Source organism: Salmo trutta, chromosome 40 (genome assembly GCF_901001165.1).
Source record: "Salmo trutta chromosome 40, fSalTru1.1, whole genome shotgun sequence".
NCBI lineage: Eukaryota > Metazoa > Chordata > Actinopteri > Salmoniformes > Salmonidae > Salmo > Salmo trutta.
The window spans coordinates 3,670,428-3,694,721 of record NC_042996.1 but is presented as its reverse complement, the minus strand read 5'-3'; the positions used below and the strand labels follow the sequence as shown (position 1 = coordinate 3,694,721).

The following is a 24,294-nucleotide window of genomic DNA, read 5'->3' as shown; positions in this document are numbered from 1 at the left end:
TCTTCCTCCTCCTCCATCTGTTACTGTCTCTCTCCTAGTCTCTTCCTCCTCTTCCCTCTGTTACTGTCTCTCTCCTAGTCTCTTCCTCCTCTTCCCTCTGTTACTGTCTCTCTCCTAGTCTCTTCCTCCTCCTCCCTCTGTTACTGTCTCTCTCCTAGTCTCTTCCTCCTCCATCTGTTACTGTCTCTCTCCTAGTCTCTTCCTCCTCCTCCCTCTGTTACTGTCTCTCTCCTAGTCTCTTCCTCCTCCTCCATCTGTTACTGTCTCTCTCCTAGTCTCTTCCTCCTCTTCCCTCTGTTACTGTCTCTCTCCTAGTCTCTTCCTCCTCTTCCCTCTGTTACTGTCTCTCTCCTAGTCTCTTCCTCCTCCTCCATCTGTTACTGTCTCTCTCCTAGTCTCTTCCTCCTCCATCTGTTACTGTCTCTCTCCTAGTCTCTTCCTCCTCCATCTGTTACTGTCTCTCTCCTAGTCTCTTCCTCCTCCATCTGTTACTGTCTCTCTCCTAGTCTCTTCCTCCTCCATCTGTTACTGTCTCTCTCCTAGTCTCCTCCTCCATCTGTTACTGTCTCTCTCCTAGTCTCTTCCTCCTCCTCCCTCTGTTACTGTCTCTCTCCTAGTCTCTTCCTCCTCTTCCCTCTGTTACTGTCTCTCTCCTAGTCTCTTCCTCCTCTTCCCTCTGTTACTGTCTCTCTCCTAGTCTCTTCCTCCTCCTCCATCTGTTACTGTCTCTCTCCTAGTCTCTTCCTCCTCCATCTGTTACTGTCTCTCTCCTAGTCTCTTCCTCCTCCTCCCTCTGTTACTGTCTCTCTCCTAGTCTCTTCCTCCTCTTCCCTCTGTTACTGTCTCTCTCCTAGTCTCTTCCTCCTCTTCCCTCTGTTACTGTCTCTCTCCTAGTCTCTTCCTCCTCCTCCATCTGTTACTGTCTCTCTCCTAGTCTCTTCCTCCTCCTCCATCTGTTACTGTCTCTCTCCTAGTCTCTTCCTCCTCCTCCATCTGTTACTGTCTCTCTCCTAGTCTCTTCCTCCTCCTCCATCTGTTACTGTCTCTCTCCTAGTCTCTTCCTCCTCCTCCCTCTGTTACTGTCTCTCTCCTAGTCTCTTCCTCCTCTTCCCTCTGTTACTGTCTCTCTCCTAGTCTCTCCTCCTCCTCCCTCTGTTACTGTCTCTCTCCTAGTCTCTTCCTCCTCTTCCCTCTGTTACTGTCTCTCTCCTAGTCTCTTCCTCCTCTTCCCTCTGTTACTGTCTCTCTCCTAGTCTCTTCCTCCTCCTCCATCTGTTACTGTCTCTCTCCTAGTCTCTTCCTCCTCCTCCCTCTGTTACTGTCTCTCTCCTAGTCTCTTCCTCCTCCTCATCTGTTACTGTCTCTCTCCTAGTCTCCTCCTCCTCCATCTGTTACTGTCTCTCTCCTAGTCTCTTCCTCCTCTTCCCTCTGTTACTGTCTCTCTCCTAGTCTCTTCCTCCTCCTCATCTGTTACTGTCTCTCTCCTAGTCTCCTCCTCCTCCATCTGTTACTGTCTCTCTCCTAGTCTCTTCCTCCTCCTCCATCTGTTACTGTCTCTCTCCTAGTCTCTTCCTCCTCCTCCATCTGTTACTGTCTCTCTCCTAGTCTCTTCCTCCTCCTCCATCTGTTACTGTCTCTCTCCTAGTCTCCTCCTCCATTTGTTACTGTCTCTCTCCTAGTCTCTTCCTCCTCCTCCCTCTGTTACTGTCTCTCTCCTAGTCTCTTCCTCCTCCTCCATCTGTTACTGTCTCTCTCCTAGTCTCTTCCTCCTCTTCCCTCTGTTACTGTCTCTCTCCTAGTCTCTTCCTCCTCCTCATCTGTTACTGTCTCTCTCCTAGTCTCCTCCTCCTCCATCTGTTACTGTCTCTCTCCTAGTCTCTTCCTCCTCCTCCATCTGTTACTGTCTCTCTCCTAGTCTCTTCCTCCTCCATCTGCTACTGTCTCTCTCCTAGTCTCTTCCTCCTCCTCCCTCTGTTACTGTCTCTCTCCTAGTCTCTTCCTCTTCCCTCTGTTACTGTCTCTCTCCTAGTCTCTTCCTCCTCCCTCTGTTACTGTCTCTCTCCTAGTCTCTTCCTCCTCCTCCCTCTGTTACTGTCTCTCTCCTAGTCTCTTCCTCCTCCTCCATCTGTTACTGTCTCTCTCCTAGTCTCTTCCTCCTCTTCCCTCTGTTCCTGTCTCTCTCCTAGTCTCTTCCTCCTCCATCTGTTACTGTCTCTCTCCTAGTCTCTTCCTCCTCCTCCATCTGTTACTGTCTCTCTCCTAGTCTCTTCCTCCTCTTCCCTCTGTTACTGTCTCTCTCCTAGTCTCTTCCTCTTCCTCCCTCTGTTACTGTCTCTCTCCTAGTCTCTTCCTCCTCCTCCCTCTGTTACTGTCTCTCTCCTAGTCTCTTCCTCCTCCATCTATTACTGTCTCTCTCCTAGTCTCTTCCTCCTCTTCCCTCTGTTACTGTCTCTCTCCTAGTCTCTTCCTCCTCCTCCATCTGTTACTGTCTCTCTCCTAGTCTCTTCCTCCTCCCTCTGTTACTGTCTCTCTCCTAGTCTCTTCCTCCTCCTACCTCTGTTACTGTCTCTCTCCTAGTCTCTTCCTCCTCCTACCTCTGTTACTGTCCCTCTCCTAGTCTCATCTTCCTCCTCTTCCCTCTGTAACTGTCTCTCTCCCTCCCTCCCTTACTGTCTATCTCCTAGTCTCTTCTTCTTCCCTCTGTTACTGTCTCTCTCCTAGTCTCTTCCTCCTCCATCTGTTACTGTCTCTCTCCTAGTCTCTTTATCCTCCCTCTACCCTCTGTTTCATCTCTTCTACCTGTTGTTGTCGTTGTGGCAGCAGAGAGAGCTGGGTGGGTGAGGGTGAGTGACAGTGTAAGTGACTGAACAACTAACTGACTGACTGATTGACCAGTTACCCCTGACAGAGGACACAGTTCAATCTAGTAGGTCTTCTACCACTAGGCTTTCCCCTGACGCTCTCTCTCTTGTTCTCAAACATGGTTATATGAGATGTGAATCCTCCTGAGGACCTAGAGTCACAACCTGAGGACCTCATTCCAAACAGTCCAGCCATTCATTGGGAGGTTACATTGTGAGGTAGCTTGCCATGTCATATCTTAAGGACTAGGGCGTGAAGCTGATTGAAGTGTACAGTAACTGACCTCGCTATCATGACACATCCAAAAATACCTACAGTACAGAGTACACAGCCAATTCCCCCCTGGCCACCGGTGTCACCCTCTTTCAGAGTCACGGTGAGATTTCGAAGGTCACCAAAACATTTCTTAAGGAAGAAAAATATAGAAGTTCTGAACTTGTTTCTCTTTCAAACTTTTAGACTTTAATTTGGGAGTTTTTGGACCTAATATCAGGTTAGAGATCCAGAGAGTAGGAGTTCTGGTAACTGTCCAGGGTTGACCCAGAGTACCAGCTCAACGCAGCATGGTAACTGTCCAGGGTTGACCCAGTGTACCAGCTCAACGCAGCATGGTAACTGTCCAGGGATGACCCAGTGTACCAGCTCAACGCAGCATGGTAACTGTCCAGGGTTGACCCAGTGTACCGGCTCAACGCAGCATGGTAACTGTCCAGGGTTGACCCAGTGTACCGGCTCAACGCAGCATGGTAACTGTCCAGGGTTGACCCAGTGTACCAGCTCAACGCAGCATGGTAACTGTCCAGGGTTGACCCAGTGTACCGGCTCAACGCAGCATGGTAACTGTCCAGGGTTGACCCAGTGTACCGGCTCAACGCAGCATGGTAACTGTCCAGGGTTGACCCAGTGTACCGGCTCAACGCAGCATGGTAACTGTCCAGGGTTGACCCAGTGTACCGGCTCAACGCAGCATGGTAACTGTCCAGGGTTGACCCAGTGTACCGGCTCAACGCAGCATGGTAACTGTCCAGGGATGACACAGTGTACCGGCTCAACGCAGCATGGTAACTGTCCAGGGTTGACCCAGTGTACCGGCTCAACGCAGCATGGTAACTGTCCAGGGTTGACCCAGTGTACCGGCTCAACGCAGCATGGTAACTGTCCAGGGTTGACCCAGTGTACTGGCTCAACGCAGCATGGTAACGGTCCAGGGTTGACCAAGTGTACCGGTTCAACGCAGCATGGTAACTGTCCAGGGTTGACCCAGTGTACCGGCTCAACGCAGCATGGTAACTGTCCAGGGTTGACCCAGTGTACCGGCTCAACGCAGCATGGTAACTGTCCAGGGTTGACCCAGTGTACTGGCTCAACGCAGCATGGTAACTGTCCAGGGTTGACCCAGTGTACTGGCTCAACGCAGCATGGTAACTGTCCAGGGTTGACCCAGTGTACCGGCTCAACTGCTTTGTAATAAAGCAAGAAATTGATACCTTGTGTTTGGGAGCAAAAGGGGAGTGAGACAAGAGGGAACAACAATGTAAATAGTGTCTGTTGTGTAACTCCGCCCGGCAACTAGAAATCAATATGTAGTGTGTAACTACGAACCTCCAATTTCATAGAGGTGGGTTGGGGCCTGATGCAGCATAGAGGTGGGTTGGGGACTGATGCAACAGAGGTGGGTTAGGGACTGATCCAGCATAGAGGTGGGTTAGGGACTGATGCAGCATAGAGGTGGGTTAGGGACAGATGCAGCATAGAGGTGGGTTAGGGACTGATGCAGCATAGAGGTGGGTTAGGGACTGATGCAGCATAGAGGTGGGTTAGGGACTGATGCAGCATAGAGGTGGGTTAGGGACTGATGCAGCATAGAGGTGGGTTAGGGACTGATGCAGCATAGAGGTGGGTTAGGGACTGAGGCAGCATAGAGGTGGGTTAGGGACTGAGACTGATGCAGCATACAGGTGGGTTAGGGAGTGAGGCAGCATAGAGGTGGGTTAGGGACTGAGACTGATGCAGCATACAGGTGGGTTAGGGACTGAGGCAGCATAGAGGTGGGTTAGGGACTGAGACTGATGCAGCATACAGGTGGGTTATAGGGACTGAGGCAGCATAGAGGTGGGTTAGGGACTGAGACTGATGCAGCATAGAGGTGGGTTAGGGACTGAGACTGATGCAGCATACAGGTGGGTTAGGGACTGAGGCAGCATAGAGGTGGGTTAAGGACCGAGACTGATGCAGCATACAGGTGGGTTAGGGACTGAGACTGATGCAGCATACAGGTGGGTTAGGGACTGGTCTGATACAGCTAGGGGAAGTGGGTAGAAGATGAAAGAGGGGAAAGACTGACTGTTGGTGGACCAAAAGAGACAGACACAGTTTGTACAGTGGGGGGAAAAAGTATTTGATCCCCTGCTGATCAAATACTTTTAATGTGCTTCTTCTTGAGCCACTCCCTTGTTGCCTTGGCCGTGTGTTTCGGGTCATTGTCATGCTGAAATACCCATCCACGACCCATTTTCAATGAGCCTGGTTGAGGGAAGGAGGTTCTCACCCAAGATTTGACGGTACATGGCCCCGTCCATCGTCCCTTTGATGCGGTGAAGTTGTCCTGTCCCCTTAGCAGAAAAACACCCCCAAAGCATAATGTTTCCACCTCCATGTTTGATGGTGGGGATGGTGTTCTTGGGGTTATAGGCAGCATTCCTCCAAACACGGCGAGTTGAGTTGATGCCAAAGAGCTCCATTTTGGTCTCATCTGACCATAACAGTTTAACCAGTTGTCCTCTGAATCATTCAGATGTTCATTGGCAAACTTCAGACGGGCATGTATATGTATTCTTGAGCAGGGGACCTTGCGGACGCTGCTGGATTTCAGTCCTTCACGGCGTAGTGTGTTACCAATTGTTTTCTTGGTGACTATGGTCCCAGCTGCCTTGAGATCATTGACAAGATCCTCCCGTGTAGTTCTGGGCTGATTCCTCACCGTTCTCATGATAATTGCAACTCCACGAGGTGAGATCTTGCATGGAGCCCCAGGCCGAGGGATATTGACAGTTCTTTTGTGTTTCTTCCATTTGCGAATAATCGCACCAAATGTTGTCACCTTCTCACCAAGCTGCTTGGCGACGGTCTTGTAGCCCATTCCAGCCTTGTGTAGGTCTACAATCTTGTCCCTGACATCCTTGGAGAGCTCTTTGGTCTTGGCCATGGTGGAGAGTTTGGAATCTGATTGATTGATTGATTGCTTCTGTGGACAGGTGTCTTTTTTACAGGTAATAAGCTGCGTTAGGAGCACTCCCTTAAGAGTGTGCTCCTAATGTCAGCTCGTTACCTGTATAAAAGACACCTGGGAGCCAGAAATCTTTCTGATTGAGAGGGGGTCAAATGCTTATTTCCCTCATTAAAATGCAAATCAATTTATAACATTTTAGATATGTGTTTTTCTGGATTTTTTTGTTGTTATTCTGTCTCTCACTGTTCAAATAAACCTACCATTAAAATTATAGACTGATCCTTTCTTTATCAGTGGGCAAACGTACAAAATCAGCAGGGGATCAAATACTTTTTCCCCCCACTGTATGCCTCAGTGATAAAGATGCCTTAGTGATTATTCCTCTACACTGCTCTGTCATCTTCACATTTACACAGCAACCCTTATCCACTGAAGACGGGCAGCTGCTCCAACACAGGACACACACAGACAAACACACCAGTGCCAGGGCTCATCATCCGCGGGCAGAGAGGATGGTGGAGAGGGAGAGATTAGGGAGCGGGCGCAGAGTCATCCCTTTTCAAAATGCCATTGCCGGTCAGGGCACAGGGTTTAAATACCACTCAAATGTCAGCAGGAAACCCCCACAAGTCAAACTAAATTACCTCCTACCTGCACCAACTCCCCATCACGCTGCACTCGGTGTGTGTGTGTGTGTGTGTGTGTGTCTGGAAGAATTGCCTGCATGTTGGCACAGAACAAACAAAACAACAACACACACACTATGACTGTTGCTGCAGTCTAGCTCCTCTTTCAGCCTGATCGATGTTCTGCAGCTCACACACAGCCGTTTACTATGGAGCTCCAAACACCCCCCATTAAATGAAAACACACAGCCCTTTATAAAACTTCCCCATCGATCCTTCCGCTGAGAATTGATACTTAGAAAAACACTTTCTCTCCCCCCTGCACCAATACATAGTAGATAGGAACAGGAGTCAGTATATTTAGCTAGTGTATACCAGTGATATACAAGTTGTTTGTATAGAAAAGCAGAGAGCTATACAGTGTATTGATCCATATAGCCTTAAGGGCTAGACCACCCTATAACAGTATCCATATACATATCACAGTCACAGAGGCCTGGACATATACTATAGCACAATCAATTCACACAACCAATTCTCCAGTCACTCTTTTACAATGCCAGCCCTGCTATCAACCACAAATTACACCTACGCTACAGTATTGATCAACACACACACACACACGGGTCCAAAAAGTTGGACCCGTTCCGAAGTGGACCTGGGGCTTTCCCACCCGTACCCTATTTGCATAAAAAAAATGTTTTTATGTAGACACCTGTTCCGAATGGACCCGATGACAACTAGACCCATTCCGTATAAATCTGATCAGATCTAGAGTCGGTCCAATCTGAGTGAGGGAAGCAGCAGAAAATAAAACGTTTTAAGCTACTTTATTAACCGGAGCTGATGAAGTGCAAGAGGAGGGAGATAGGTGTCGCTCTAGTAGGCGGGGAGGAGCCGTACTGTGAGTGAGCGACACGGGGAGGAGGGAACCAACCAAGCCGACTCATGCTATAGTGGACAAATAGCTGCCATAGCTAGGTTATTTATCATCAAATATGATTACATAGTACCTGTCTTGAATACATCAAAATGGGGAAAGCTAGTTAAGCTAGCTAACGTTAGCTAGCTAGGCTAACTGAAGGTGCAGTGAATGAGCATTCTAATCCTACTGTTACAAATAACAACAACTCCCTGCAGAATATTAAGTAGCAGCCTACCTGTTGGCTCTTGGATGCGGTAACCTATCCTTCCCCTTTAACTTTTAATTCTGTCGTTTTAATTCCAGCCTCCTGATGCTTTGATGACTCATGATTGGCCAACAACAACAAGCTACAAAAGCGCCACGCTCCACTCTCGTGAAAAGCAAGAGTAGCAGCATAAATGACCAAATGTCTCTCTCTCCTGCAGCAGTTGCTTTCGGATCTGTACGAGGTCCTTCCGGACACAAGTCAGTTGAAATGACAATCATATCAGAGACGTAACATTATTTACGATTCTGGATCCGGACCCGCTCGGGTCCTGTACCGGGTCTCGGGTATACAGTCGTGGCCAAAAGTTTTGAGAATGACACAAATATACATTTTCACAATGTCTGCTGCCTCAGTGTCTTTAGATATTTTTGTCAGATGTTACTATGGAATACTGAAGTATAATTACCAGCATTTCAAAAGTGTCAAAGGCTTTTATTGACAATTACATGAAGTTGATGCAGAGAGTCAATATTTGAGTGTTGACCCTTCTTTTTCAAGACCTCTGCAATCCGCCTTGGCATACTGTCAATTAACTTCTGGGCCACATCCTGACTGATGGCAGCCCATTCTTGCATAATCAATGCTTGGAGTTATTCAGAATTTGAGGGGTTTAGTTTGTCCACCGGCCTCTTGAGGATTGACCACAAGTTCTCAATGGGATTACGGTCTGGGGAGTGTCCGGGCCATGGACCCAAAATATCAATGTTTTGTTCCCCGAGCCACTTAGTTATCACTTTTGCCTTGTGGCAAGGTGCTCCATCATGCTGGAAAAAGCATTGTTCATCACCAAACTGTTCCTGAATGGTTGGGAGAAGTTGCTCTCGGAGGATGTGTTGGTAACATTCTTTATTCATGGCTGTGTTCTTAGGCAAAATTGTGAGTGAGCACACTCCCTTGGCTGAGAAGCAACCCCAAACATGAATGGTCTCAGGATGCTTTACTGTTGGCATGACACAGGACTGATGGTAGCACTTACCTTGTCTTCTCCGGACAAGCTTTATTCCGGATGCCCCAAACAACCGGAAAGGGGATTTATCAGAGAAAATTACTTTACCGCAGTCCTCAGCAGTCCAATCCCTGTACCTTATGCAGAATATAAGTCTGTCCCTGATGTTTTTCCTGGAGAGAAGTGACTTCTTTGCTGCCCTTCTTGACACCAGGCCATCCTCCAAAAGTATTCGCCTCACTGTGCGTGCAGATGCACTCATACCTGCCTGCTGCCATTCCTGAGCAAGCTCTATACTGGTGGTGCCCCGATCCTGCAGCTGAATCAACTTTAGGAGACGGTCCTGGCGCTTGCTGGACTTTATTGTGCGCCCTGAAGCCTTCTTCACAACAATTGAACCGCTCTCCTTGAAGTTCTTGATGATCCGACAAATGGTTGATTTAGGTGCAACCTTACTGGCAGCAATATCCTTGCCTGTGAAGCCCTTTTTGTGCAAAGCAAGGATGACGGCACGTGTTTCCTTGCAGGTAACCATGGTTGACAGAGGAAGAACAATGATTCCAAGCACCACCCTCCTTTTGAAGCTTCCAGTCTGTTATTCGAACTCAATCAGCATGACAGAGTGATCTCCAGCCTTGTCAACACTCACACCTTGGTTAACGAGAGAATCACTGACATGATGTCAGCTGGTCCTTTTGTGGCAGGGCTGAAATGCAGTGGAAATGTTTTTGGGGGATTCAGTTCATTTGCATGGCAAAGAGGGACTTTGCAATAAATTGCAATTCATCTGATCACTCTTTATAACATTCTGGAGTATATGCAAATAGCCATCATACAACCTGAGCCAGCAAACTTTGTGAAAATTAATATTTGTGTCATTCTCAAAACTTTTGGCCACGACTGTACAGTTGAAGTCAGAAGTTTACATACACCTTAGCCAAATACATTTAAACTCAGCTTTTCACAATTCCTGACATTTAAACCTAGGCAAAGTCCTTGTCTTAGGTCAGTTAGGACCACCACTTTATTTTAACAATGTGAAATGTCAGAAAAATAATAGAGAGAATGATTTATTTCAGCTTTTATTTCTTTCATCACATTCCCAGTGGGTCAGAAGTTTACATACACTCAGTTAGTATTTGGTAGCATTATCAATTACGTGTGTCATGCACAAAGTAGAGGTCTTAACCGACTTGCCAAAACTATAGTTTGTAAACAAGAAATTTGTTGAGTGGTTGTAAAACGAGTTTTAATGACTCCAACCTAAGTGTATGTAAACTTCCGACTTCAACTGTAGGTGGATCCGTGAAGACCTGTATTCCACACACACACACACACACACACACACACACACACACACACACACACACACACACACACTCCATTGATTTCCTATGCAGTATTACTCACTTAACTGTTATGGGAGTTGCTAGCAAAAACAGCCATAAGCTGTATCAGTGGGTATTAAAGTGGCTTCTATCAAAGGTGCCAGGGCTGGGTCTCCACACAGACATTAGAAAGCCATCTGCCAGTGAGTAGTGACACAGCTCTGTTGGCACTGCCAGCTCAGAGGGGCACACACACACACACTCACACACAGGGAGAGATACAGAGAGGAAGGAGAGAGAGATACAGAGAGAGATACAGAGAGAGAGACAGAGAGAGATGATTTAGTGGGATTGATTTGAACCATTACTGACAACAAGGGAACGGCAGCAGCCACTCACTGTTAAGTATCTCTACCCAGCCCTTCCACAGCCCCTACCCAGCCCTTCCACAGCCCCTACCCTGCCCTTCCACAGACCCTACCCAGCCCCTACCTAGCCCTTCCACAGACCCTACCCTGCCCTTCCACAGCCCCTACCACAGCCCCTACCCAGCCCTACCACAGCCCCTACCCAGCCCTTCCACAGCCCCTTCCACAGCCCCTTCCACAGCCCCTACCCAGCCCTTCCACAGCCCCTACCACAGCCCTACCACAGCCCCTCCACAGCCCCTACCCAGCCCTTCCACAGCCCCTTCCCAGCCCTTCCACAGCCCCTACCCAGCCCTACCACAGCCCCTACCCAGCCCTACCACAGCCCCTACCCAGCCCTTCCACAGCCCCTACCCAGCCCTTCCACCGTCCCTACCCTGCCCTACCACAGCCCCTACCCAGCCCTTCCACAGCCCCTTCCACAGCCCCTCCACAGCCCCTACCCAGCCCTTCCACAGCCCCTTCCCAGCCCTTCCACAGCCCCTACCCAGCCCTTCCACAGCCCTACCACAGCCCCTCCACAGCCCCTACCCAGCCCTTCCACAGCCCCTTCCCAGCCCTTCCACAGCCCCTACCCAGCCCTACCACAGCCCCTACCCAGCCCTTCCACGGCCCCTTCCACAGCCCCTTCCACAGCCCCTACCCAGCCCTTCCACAGCCCCTACCCAGCCCTTCCACAGCCCCTTCCCAGCCCTTCCACAGCCCCTACCCAGCCCTACCACAGCCCCTACCCAGCCCTACCACAGCCCCTACCCAGCCCTTCCACAGCCCCTACCCAGCCCTTCCACAGCCCCTTCCCAGCCCTTCCACAGCCCCTACCCAGCCCTACCACAGCCCCTACCCAGCCCTTCCACGGCCCCTTCCACAGCCCCTTCCACGGCCCCTACCCAGCCCTTCCACAGCCCCTTCCCAGCCCTTCCACAGCCCCTACCCAGCCCTACCACAGCCCCTACCCAGCCCTTCCACAGCCCCTACCACAGCCCTACCACAGCCCCTCCACAGCCCTACCACAGCCCCTCCACAGCCCCTACCCAGCCCTTCCACAGCCCCTTCCCAGCCCTTCCACAGCCCCTACCCAGCCCTACCACAGCCCCTACCCAGCCCTTCCACAGCCCCTACCCAGCCCTTCCACAGCCCCTACCCAGCCCTTCCACAGCCCCTACCCAGCCCTTCCACAGCCCCTACCCAGCCCCTACCCAGCCCTTCCACAGCCCCTACCACAGCCCCTACCCAGCCCTACCACAGCCCCTTCCACAGCCCCTACCCAGCCCTACCACAGCCCCTACCCAGCCCTACCACAGCCCCTACCCAGCCCTACCACAGCCCCTACCCAGCCCTACCACAGCCCCTACCCAGCCCTACCCAGCTCTACCACAGCCCCTACCCTGCCCTTCCACAGCCCCTACCCAGCCCTTCCACAGCCCCTACCCAGCCCTACCACAGCCCCTACCCAGCCTTTCCACAGCCCCTACCCAGCCTTTCCACAGCCCCTACCCAGCCCTACCACAGCCCCTACCCAGCCCTTCCACAGACCCTACCCAGCCCTTCCACAGACCCTACCCAGCCCCTACCCAGCCCTACCACAGCCCCTACCCAGCCCTTCCACAGCCCCTACCCTGCCCTTCCACAGCCCCTACCCTGCCCTTCCACAGCCCCTACCCAGCCCTTCCACAGCCCCTACCCAGCCCTTCCACAGCCCCTACCCAGCCCTTCCACAGCCCCTACCCAGCCCTACCACAGACCCTTCCACAGCCCCTACCCAGCCCTTCCACAGCCCCTACCCAGCCCTTCCACAGCCCCTACCCAGCCCTACCACAGCCCCTACCCAGCCCTACCACAGCCCCTACCCAGCCCTACCACAGCCCCTACCCAGCCCTACCCAGCTCTACCACAGCCCCTACCCTGCCCTTCCACAGCCCCTACCCAGCCCTTCCACAGCCCCTACCCAGCCCTACCACAGCCCCTACCCAGCCTTTCCACAGCCCCTACCCAGCCTTTCCACAGCCCCTACCCAGCCCTACCACAGCCCCTACCCAGCCCTTCCACAGACCCTACCCAGCCCTTCCACAGACCCTACCCAGCCCCTACCCAGCCCTACCACAGCCCCTACCCAGCCCTTCCACAGCCCCTACCCTGCCCTTCCACAGCCCCTACCCTGCCCTTCCACAGCCCCTACCCAGCCCTTCCACAGCCCCTACCCAGCCCTTCCACAGCCCCTACCCAGCCCTTCCACAGCCCCTACCCAGCCCTACCACAGACCCTTCCACAGACCCTACCCAGCCCTTCCACAGCCCCTACCCTGCCCTTCCACAGCCCCTACCCAGCCCCTACCCTGCCCTTCCACAGCCCCTACCCGGGCAATCTGTATCAATGAGATAGGGTGTAGTTCATTTCTGTACGAGGACAGGACATTTGCGTTCAACAATGGGGCACACACACACACAGTAGCCCTACAGTACAGCACCAACTGGCTCCAAGTCTAAGTAAGGGGAAATATTACAGTTCAATGATAGGCCTGGTGATTCATCACTGCAAGGAAGGCTGTTTGAAAATTGGATTCCCACCAGTCTTTGGGGACACTGTGTTATATACAGCACAGAACACTGTCACTGTAGGCAATCCTAATCACTGCGGTGGATTACATTACATTCTGGAATATTGCTAAGCATAAATAGGACCATATTAAAACCATAAATATCAAAAGAAGCACAGCGAAAATGTAGGCCTATCATTTGGATTATGACCATTTTAAAAACCATAAATATCAGACAGGAAGCACACTGAAAATGTAGGCTATCATCTGCCTTATTGTGGGGGTTTGGGGGAGGATGGACTATCCATCTATGAAAGCGGTAGAGTATAATCAATGGGAGGATAACTAAAAGGATGTAATCTAATTGTAGACATTTTCCTGGTTTAGAGTCATGCTCCAGTCTGAGTGCTGCCCATGGTTTGGATCATGGATGTCCCCTCACATTGACTATACATAGTGGACCAGGACCAATGATCTCATAAGACATTGAAAGGGAAAATGTAATATGGATTGGACCAAACTAAAGGCTTTTAGGGAAAATTACGTCAAAATGAATCAACATGAATGAACATCGTAGGGAAGTAGTTGCTGTCTGAGGGAAGATCTGTCTTGTTCTCTGTGGCTGGTATGATGGAGGGCCATTGTCTCCCCTCTAGCGCCCTTCAGTGCATATTGACCATGGCCACATATTATTAAATCAGTGTGTGTGTGTGTGTGTGTGTGTGTGTGTGTGTGTGTGTGTGTGTGTGTGTGTGTGGTTAGTAAGTCCTACCTGAGGAGAGGCTGGAAGATCACTGTGATGTTCCTGGCTCCAGGTTTACACACAAACTTCATCTCTCCTCCTTCGATCAGGTTATCATCTGCACCACCTGGAATGAGAGGAGGGAAAAAGAGAGACTGAGACAAAGAGACAGACAGAAGGAGTAACACAGTCCTTTAATGTGGTGACTAAACAGAGTCCTCCATCAAGGTCAACACAGACGCGATCAATCGTCAGATTCACCCAAAGCATCCCCATTGAGAGTTATTAGACCCAGCTAAAATCTATTCAAAATGGCTGCCACATGTTGCTAAAAATACAATGTTTCTACAGGTCCCGTTTGGGGTTATCAGGCAAAGAATAAAGCCATCATCTTCCATTGTTAAGACATCATCCTATCAGCAGTCAGCACAGCTGGACTCAGACACTCACTGGACCCTTCCACCGACTCCCACATCCATGCCCCTGCACTAGTGCATGGGTGAACCCCTCGGCTAACAGGGTTAATCAGAAAATCATTGGTGTGTAACTCACTCAGACCTGGGGGTGGGCGAGAGAGGGTAGGCGAGAGAGGGTAGGCGGTGGGGGGTGAAAGGGGGCTGATCAACATCAAGTGCACCACAGTTCCTCATTACGTCCAGTCAACCTGAAGTAATCAATATAATTGACATAGAAGGAATTGCGGACTGATGTCGATAAAAAAACGAAGCCGGCGAACGGTGTCCCATGCAGGCCCCGGTGGATCGATGAATATAAATAACGGAGAGGTGAGAATCGACAGTGGCGTTGCTCTCCCCTCCCCCACAGTGCACAGAGACACTGTTATTCATTAAAGTTTCACACATGGCTTTTTAACCACTGGAGAGGGTTGTCAGTTGTCTTTCGGCTTTGGCTTGACAGTATTTTATCTGTCCCTCGCAGAGCAGTGGCTTGGAGTCTAGAGGACACTGGCTAATAGTGGATTCTAGTGGCTAGCATTCTGAACGGTTTCTCCCATTGCTTATAACTGGGATGTGCTTTAGCATAAACACTGTACTTGGTGTGGTGCTGCACATTCCAGAGATACATTGTGCTGATATAATCACGGATATGGGGTCTGGGAGTTTGTTGGCATGTGTGTGTGTGTGCGTTTTGCGTGCATGCTTGTGTGGTGTGTGTGTGTCTTCCAATGGAGAATGAAATCAGTCTCATTGGTATTTCAATCTAAACTAGACCCCTGAGTCTATATTACAACAAACAGACAACGCCTACTGATGGTGTGAAAGCCAGTCTCCAGTCGTCTTTACCTGCATAAATGGTGTTAAAGCCAGTCTCCAGTCGTCTTTACCTGCATAACCCTGCATTGATGGTGTTGAAGGCAGTCTCCAGTGAGCTTTACCTGCATAACCCTGCATTGATGGTGTTGAAGCCAGTCTCCAGTCAGCTTTACCTGCATAACCCTGCATTGATGGTGTTGAAGCCAGTCTCCAGTCAGCTTTACCTGCATAACCCAGCATTGATGGTGTGAAAGCCAGTCTCCAGTCATCTTTACCTGCATAACCCTGCATTGATGGTGTGAAAGCCAGTCTCCAGTCAGCTTTACCTGCATAACCCTGCATTGATGGTGTGAAAGCCAGTCTCCAGTCATCTTTACCTGCATAACCCTGCATTGATGGTGTGAAAGCCAGTCTCCAGTCATCTTTACCTGCATAACCCTGCATTCAAATGTACATCATAACATTGTTTCCTCAGCCTCCTGATACTCTCTGATAGTTGTAATGAAACCCGCTCCATTGTAACGCATGGAGACAACTCCTCTCTCGTTCCCCATCCATCCATCCCCTATTCTCATTACAAAGAAGAGATGCTTTCATTCCATTCAAAAGCTTTTAGACTACATTTTCTCTGCTGTTTCCATGAAAATTCATTTGTGTGGGAATGGCTTCTTGTTGCTAAGTGGAAAGAGTGCCCAGGTTCTAATTCTCCCTCCCTCTCTCCATCCATACTTTTCTGCCGATTCAATTAAGACTCAAATACGCCCCCAAGACAAAGCTGCTGCCGCACACTCACACCAGGCACAGCAAAAGAGAGGGAGAGAAAGTCAACTTCTGTTCCGTAATCATGAACTTTCTAACAAACAGACGCGTAACGCACACATGATAACTCCTCCGAGTATCACAGTCATAGAGGACCTAGTATTGTTGGCCAACACTGAATTCACCCCCAAGTATGGTTTCTATCAGAATGCCCGGCTAAATCTGCAACAACGTGTGTACTTTCCAATTATGGTGACAAATGTAATTTCCTGCTCTAAACATCTGCATCAGTGTCAGACAAAAGAGGCATGGAGCGACCCCAAAGGTCCTTAAAGTCCCAGGTGTGGCTGCCAAACGGGCAAGGACCACATTAATATTTTATTAGGAGTGTTAATATTCATGATGTTTCTTTTCAGAGTCGTCTGGACAGAACAGTGTGTGAGTGGGTGAGTGCGTGAGTCTGAGTGTGTGTGTGTGTGTGTGTGTGTGTTAGAGTGTGTGTCAGAGTGTGTATGTGTGTGTGCGACCCAGTGTCTAACCCCAGTGGTAGAGGCTGATCCAGGATTAGGGCGTGTCCATACCCCGTGGGAGAGCAGATGAGGGAGGTAATGAAGTACCACTATGACCACATTATACAGGCCAGTCCCTCCAGTACCCCTCCCACCACTATAACACTATCAACACATTATACAGGCCAGTCCCTCCAGTACCCCTCCCACCACTATACCACTATCACCACATTATACAGGCCAGTCCCTCCTGTACCCCTCCCACCACTATACCACTATCACCACATTATACAGGCCAGTCCCTCCAGTACCCCTCCCACCACTATAACACTATCACCACATTATACAGGCCAGTCCCTCCAGTACCCCTCCCACCACTATACCACTATCACCACATTATACAGGCCAGTCCCTCCAGTACCCCTCCCACCACTATAACACTATCACCACATTATACAGGCCAGTCCCTCCAGTACCCCCTCCTACCACTATAACACTATCACCACATTATACAGGCCAGTCCCTCCAGTACCCCTCCCACCACTATACCACTATCACCACATTATACAGGCCAGTCCCTCCAGTACCCCTCCCACCACTATAACACTATCCCCACATTATACAGGCCAATCCCTCCAGTACCCCTCCCACCACTATACCACTATCACCACATTATACAGGCCAGTCCCTCCAGTACCCCTCCCACCACTATAACACTATCACCACATTATACAGGCCAGTCCCTCCAGTACCCCTCCTACCACTATAACACTATCACCACATTATACAGGCCAGTCCCTCCAGTACCCCTCACACCACTATACCACTATCACCACATTATACAGGCCAGTCCCTCCAGTACCCCTCCCACCACTATACCACTATCACCACATTATACAGGCCAGTCCCTCCAGTACCCCTCCCACCACTATACCACTATCACCACATTATACAGGCCAGTCCCTCCAGTACCCCTCCCACCACTATACCACTATCACCACATTATACAGGCCAGTCCCTCCTGTACCCCTCCCACCACTATACCACTATCACCACATTATACAGGCCAGTCCCTCCAGTACCCCTCCCACCACTATACCACTATCACCACATTATACAGGCCAGTCCCTCCAGTACCCCTCCCACCACTATACCACTATCACCACATTATACAGGCCAGTCCCTCCAGTACCCCTCCCACCACTATAACACTATCACCACATTATACAGGCCAGTCCCTCCAGTACCCCTCCCACCACTATACCACTATCACCACATTACAGGCCAGTCCCTCCAGTACCCCTCCCACCACTATACCACTATCACCACATTATACAGGCCAGTCCCTCCAGCACCCCTCCCACCACTATACCACTATCACCACATTATACAGGCCAGTCCCTCCAGTACCCCTCCCACCACTATACCACTATCACCACATTATACAGGCCAGTCCCTCCAGTACCCCTCCCACCACTATACCACTATCACCACATTATACAGGCCAGTCCCTCCAGTACCACCCCCACCACTATAACACTATCACCACATTATACAGGCCAGTCCCTCCAGTACCCCTCCCACCACTATAACACTATCACCACATTATACAGGCCAGTCCCTCCAGTACCCCTCCCACCACTATACCACTATCACCACATTATACAGGCCAGTCCCTCCAGTACCCCTCCCACCACTATCACCACATTATACAGGCCAGTCCCTCCAGTACCCCTCCCACCACTATAACACTATCACCACATTATACAGGCCAGTCCCTCCAGTACCCCTCCCACCACTATAACACTATCACCACATTACAGGCCAGTCCCTCCAGTACCCCTCCCACCACTATACCACTATCACCACATTATACAGGCCAGTCCCTCCAGTACCCCTCCCACCACTATACCACTATCACCAACATTATACAGGCCAGTCCCTCCAGTACCCCTCCCACCACTATACCACTATCACCACATTATACAGGCCAGTCCCTCCAGTACCCCTCCCACCACTATACCACTATCACCACATTATACAGGCCAGTCCCTCCAGTACCCATCCCACCACTATACCACTATCACCACATTATACAGGCCAGTCCCTCCAGTACCCTTCCCACCACTATACCACTATCACCACATTATACAGGCCAGTCCCTCCAGTACCCCTCCCACCACTATCACCACATTACAGGCCAGTCCCTCCAGTACCCCTCCCACCACTATACCACTATCACCACATTATACAGGGCCAGTCCCTCCAGTACCCCCTCCCACCACTATACCACTATCACCACATTATACAGGCCAGTCCCTCCAGTACCCCTCCCACCACTATACCACTATCACCACATTATACAGGCCAGTCCCTCCAGTACCCCTCCCAGCACTATACCCACTATCACCACATTATACAGGCACAGTCCCTCCAGTACCCCTCCCACCACTATACCACTATCACCACATTATACAGGCCAGTCCCTCCAGCACCCCTCCCACCACTATAACACTATCACCACATTACAGGCCAGTCCCTCCAGTACCCCTCCCACCACATTATACAGGCCAGTCCCTCCAGCACCCCTCCCACCACTATAACCACATTATACTGGCCAGTCCCTCCAGTACCCCTCCCACCACTATACCACTATCACCACATTATACAGGCCAGTCCCTCCAGTACCCCTCCCACCACTATACCACTATCACCACATTATACAGGCCAGTCCCTCCAGCACCCCTCCCACCACTATACCACTATCACCACATTATACAGGCCAGTCCCTCCAGTACCCCTCCCACCACTATACCACTATCACCACATTACAGGCCAGTCCCTCCAGTACCCCTCCCACCACTACACCACATTATACAGGCCAGTCCCTCCAGTACCCCTCCCACCACTATAACACTATCACCACATTATACAGGCCAGTCCCTCCAGTACCCCCCCCACCACTATAACACTATCACCACATTACAGGCCAGTCCCTCCAGTACCCCTCCCACCACTATAACCACTATCACCACATTATACAGGCCAGTCCCTCCAGTACCCCTCCCACCACTATCACCACATTATACAGGCCAGTCCCTCCAGTACCCCTCCCACCACTATAACACTATCACCACATTATACAGGCCAGTCCCTCCAGTACCCCTCCCACCACTATACCACTATCACCACATTACAGGCCAGTCCCTCCAGTACCCCTCCCACCACTATACCACTATCACCACATTATACAGGCCAGTCCCTCCAGTACCCCTCCCACCACTATACCACTATCACCACATTATACAGGCCAGTCCCTCCAGTACCCCTCCCACCACTATACCACTATCACCACATTATACAGGCCAGTCCCTCCAGTACCCCTCCCAGCACTATACCACTATCACCACATTATACAGGCCAGTCCCTCCAGTACCCCTCCCACCACTATACCACTATCACCACATTATACAGGCCAGTCCCTCCAGTACCCCTCCCACCACATTATACAGGCCAATCCCTCCAGTACCCCTCCCACCACTATACCACTATCACCACATTATACAGGCCAGTCCCTCCAGTACCCCTCCCACCACTATACCACTATCACCACATTATACAGGCCAGTCCCTCCAGTACCCCTCCCACCACTATACCACTATCACCACATTATACAGGCCAGTCCCTCCAGTACCCCTCCCAGCACTATACCACTATCACCACATTATACAGGCCAGTCCCTCCAGTACCCCCTCCCACCACTATACCACTATCACCACATTATACAGGCCAGTCCCTCCAGTACCCCTCCCACCACATTATACAGGCCAATCCCTCCAGTACCCCTCCCACCACTATACCACTATCACCACATTATACAGGCCAGTCCCTCCAGTACCCCTCCCACCACTATAACACTATCACCACATTATACAGGCCAGTCCCTCCAGTACCCCTCCCACCACTATACCACTATCACCACATTACAGGCCAGTCCCTCCAGTACCACTCCCACCACTATAACACTATCACCACATTATACAGGCCAGTCCCTCCAGTACCCCTCCCACCACTATCACCACATTATACAGGCCAGTCCCTCCAGTACCCCTCCCACCACTATACCATTATCACCACATTATACAGGCCAGTCCCTCCAGTACCCCTCCCACCCACTATACCACTATCACCACATTATACAGGCCAGTACCTCCAGCACCCCTCCCACCACTATACCACTATCACCACATTATACAGGCCAGTCCCTCCAGTACCCCTCCCACCACTATACCACTATCACCACATTATACAGGCCAGTCCCTCCAGTACCCCTCCCACCACTATAACACTATCACCACATTACAGGCCAGTCCCTCCAGTACCCCTCCCACCACTATAACACTATCACCACATTATAAAGGCCAGTCCCGCCAGTACCCCTCCCACCACTATACCACTATCACCACATTATACAGGCCAGTCCCTCCAGTACCCCTCCCACCACTATAACACTATCACCACATTATACAGGCCAGTCCCTCCAGTACCCCTCCCACCACTATACCACTATCACCACATTATACAGGCCAGTCCCTCTAGTACCCCTCCCACCACTATACCCCTATCACCACATTATACAGGCCAGTCCCTCCAGTACCCCTCCCACCACTATAACACTATCACCACATTACAGGCCAGTCCCTCCAGTACCCCTCCCACCACTATAACACTATCACCCACATTATACAGGCCAGTCCCTCCAGTACCCCTCCCACCACTATACCACTATCACCACATTATACAGGCCAGTCCCTCCAGTACCCCTCCCACCACTATACCACTATCACCACATACAGGCCAGTCCCTCCAGTACCCCTCCCACCACTATACCACTATCACCACATTATACAGGCCAGTCCCTCCAGCACCCCCTCCCACCACTATAACACTATCACCACATTATACAGGCCAGTCCCTCCAGTACCCCCTCCCCACCACATTATACAGGCCAGTCCCTCCAGTACCCCTCCCACCACTATACCACTATCACCACATTATACAGGCCAGTCCCTCCAGTACCCCTCCCACCACTATACCACTATCACCACATTATACAGGCCAGTCCCTCCAGCACCCCTCCCACCACTATAACACTATCACCACATTACAGGCCAGTCCCTCCAGTACCCCTCCCACCACATTATACAGGCCAGTCCCTCCAGTACCCCTCCCACCACTATAACACTATCACCACATTATACAGGCCAGTCCCTCCAGTTCCCCTCCCACCACTATACCACTATCACCACATTATACATGCCAGTCCCTCCAGTACCCCTCCCACCACTATACCACTATCACCACATTATACAGGCCAGTCCCTCCAGCACCCCTCCCACCACTATACCACTATCACCACATTATACAGGCCAGTCCCTCCAGTACCCCTCCCACCACTATAACACTATCACCACATTACAGGCCAGTCCCTCCAGTACCCCTCCCACCACTATACCACTATCACCACATTATACAGGCCAGTCCCTCCAGTACCCCTCCCACCACTATAACACTATCACCACATTATACAGGCCAGTCCCTCCAGTACCCCTCCCACCACTATACCACTATCACCACATTACAGGCCAGTCTCTCCAGTACCCCTCCCACCACTATAACACTATCACCACATTACAGGCCAGTCCCTCCAGTACCCCTCCCACCACTATAACACTATCACCACATTATACAGGCCAGTCCCTCCAGTACCCCTCCCACCACTATACCACTATCACCACATTATACAGGCCAGTCCCTCCAGTACCCCTCCCACCACTATACCACTATCACCACATTATACAGGCCAGTCCCTCTAGTACCCCTCCCACCACTATACCACTATCACCACATTATACAGGCCAGTCCCTCCAGTACCCCTCCCACCACTATAACACTATCACCACATTACAGGCCAGTCCCTCCAGTACCCCTCCCACCACTATACCACTATCACCACATTATACAGGCCAGTCCCTCCAGTACCCCTCCCACCACTATACCACTATCACCACATTATACAGGCCAGTCCCTCCAGTACCCCTCCCACCACTATACCACTATCACCACATTATACAGGCCAGTCCACCAAGCACCCCTCCCACCACTATAACCACATTATACAGGCCAGTCCCTCCAGCACCCCTCCCACCACTATAACACTATCACCACATTACAGGCCAGTCCCTCCAGTACCCCTCCCACCACATTATACAGGCCAGTCCCTCCAGTACCCCTCCCACCACTATGACACTATCACCACATTATACAGGCCAGTCCCTCCAGCACCCCTCCCACCACTATACCACTATCACCACATTATACAGGCCAGTCCCCTCCAGTACCCCTCCCACCACTATAACACTATCACCACATTACAGGCCAGTCCCTCCAGTACCCCTCCCACCACTATCACCACATTATACAGGCCAGTCCCTCCAGTACCCCTCCCACCACTATAACACTATCACCACATTACAGGCCAGTCCCTCCAGTACCCCTCCCACCACTATACCACTATCACCACATTATACAGGCCAGTCCCTCCAGTACCCCTCCCACCACTATAACACTATCACCACATTATACAGGCCAGTCCCTCCAGTACCCCTCCCACCACTATACCACTATCACCACATTACAGGCCAGTCCCTCCAGTACCACTCCCACCACTATAACACTATCACCACATTATACAGGCCAGTCCCTCCAGTACCCCTCCCACCACTATAACACTATCACCACATTACAGGCCAGTCCCTCCAGTACCCCTCCCACCACATTATACAGGCCAGTCCCTCCAGTACCCCTCCCACCACATTATACAGGCCAGTCCCTCCAGTACCCCTCCCACCACATACCACTATCACCACATTATACAGGCCAGTCCCTCCAGTACCCCTCCCACCACTATACCACTATCACCACATTATACAGGCCAGTCCCTCCAGTACCCCTCCCACCACTATAACACTATCACCACATTACAGGCCAGTCCCTCCAGTACCCCTCCCACCACATTATACAGGCCAGTCCCTCCAGTACCCCTCCCACCACATTATACAGGCCAGTCCCTCCAGTACCCCTCCCACCACTATACCACTATCACCACATTATACAGGCCAGTCCCTCCAGTACCCCTCCCACCACTATACCACTATCACCACATTATACAGGCCCAGTCCCTCCAGTACCCCTCCCACCACTATACCACTATCACCACATTATACAGGCCAGTCCCTCCAGTACCCCTCCCACCACTACACCACTATCACCACATTATACAGGCCAGTCCCTCCAGTACCCCTCCCACCACTATACCACTATCACCACATTATACAGGCCAGTCCCCTCCAGTACCCCTCCCACCACTATACCACTATCACCACATATACAGGCCAGTCCCTCCAGTACCCCTCCCACCACTATACCACTATCACCACATTATACAGGCCAGTCCCTCCAGTACCCCTCCCACCACTATAACACTATCACCACATTATACAGGCCAGTCCCTCCAGTACCCCTCCCACCACTATACCACTATCACCACATTACAGGCCAGTCCCTCCAGTACCACTCCCACCACTATAACACTATCACCACATTATACAGGCCAGTCCCTCCAGTACCCCTCCCACCACTATAACACTATCACCACATTACAGGCCAGTCCCTCCAGTACCCCTCCCACCACATTATACAGGCCAGTCCCTCCAGTACCCCTCCCACCACTATAACACTATCACCACATTATACAGGCCAGTCCCTCCAGTACCCCTCCCACCACTATACCACTATCACCACAT

General features: G+C 51.0%; 1 protein-coding gene across 1 annotated transcript in view; it reads right to left on the bottom strand.

Moving 5' to 3' along the window:
- Nucleotides 1–24,294, bottom strand: part of exoc4 (exocyst complex component 4) — a 283,169-nt gene that overhangs the window by 155,369 nt on the left and 103,506 nt on the right. The window contains 1 exon segment of the mRNA XM_029742408.1: nt 13,918–14,014. Within this exon segment, the coding sequence (XP_029598268.1) occupies nt 13,918–14,014 (97 nt within the window).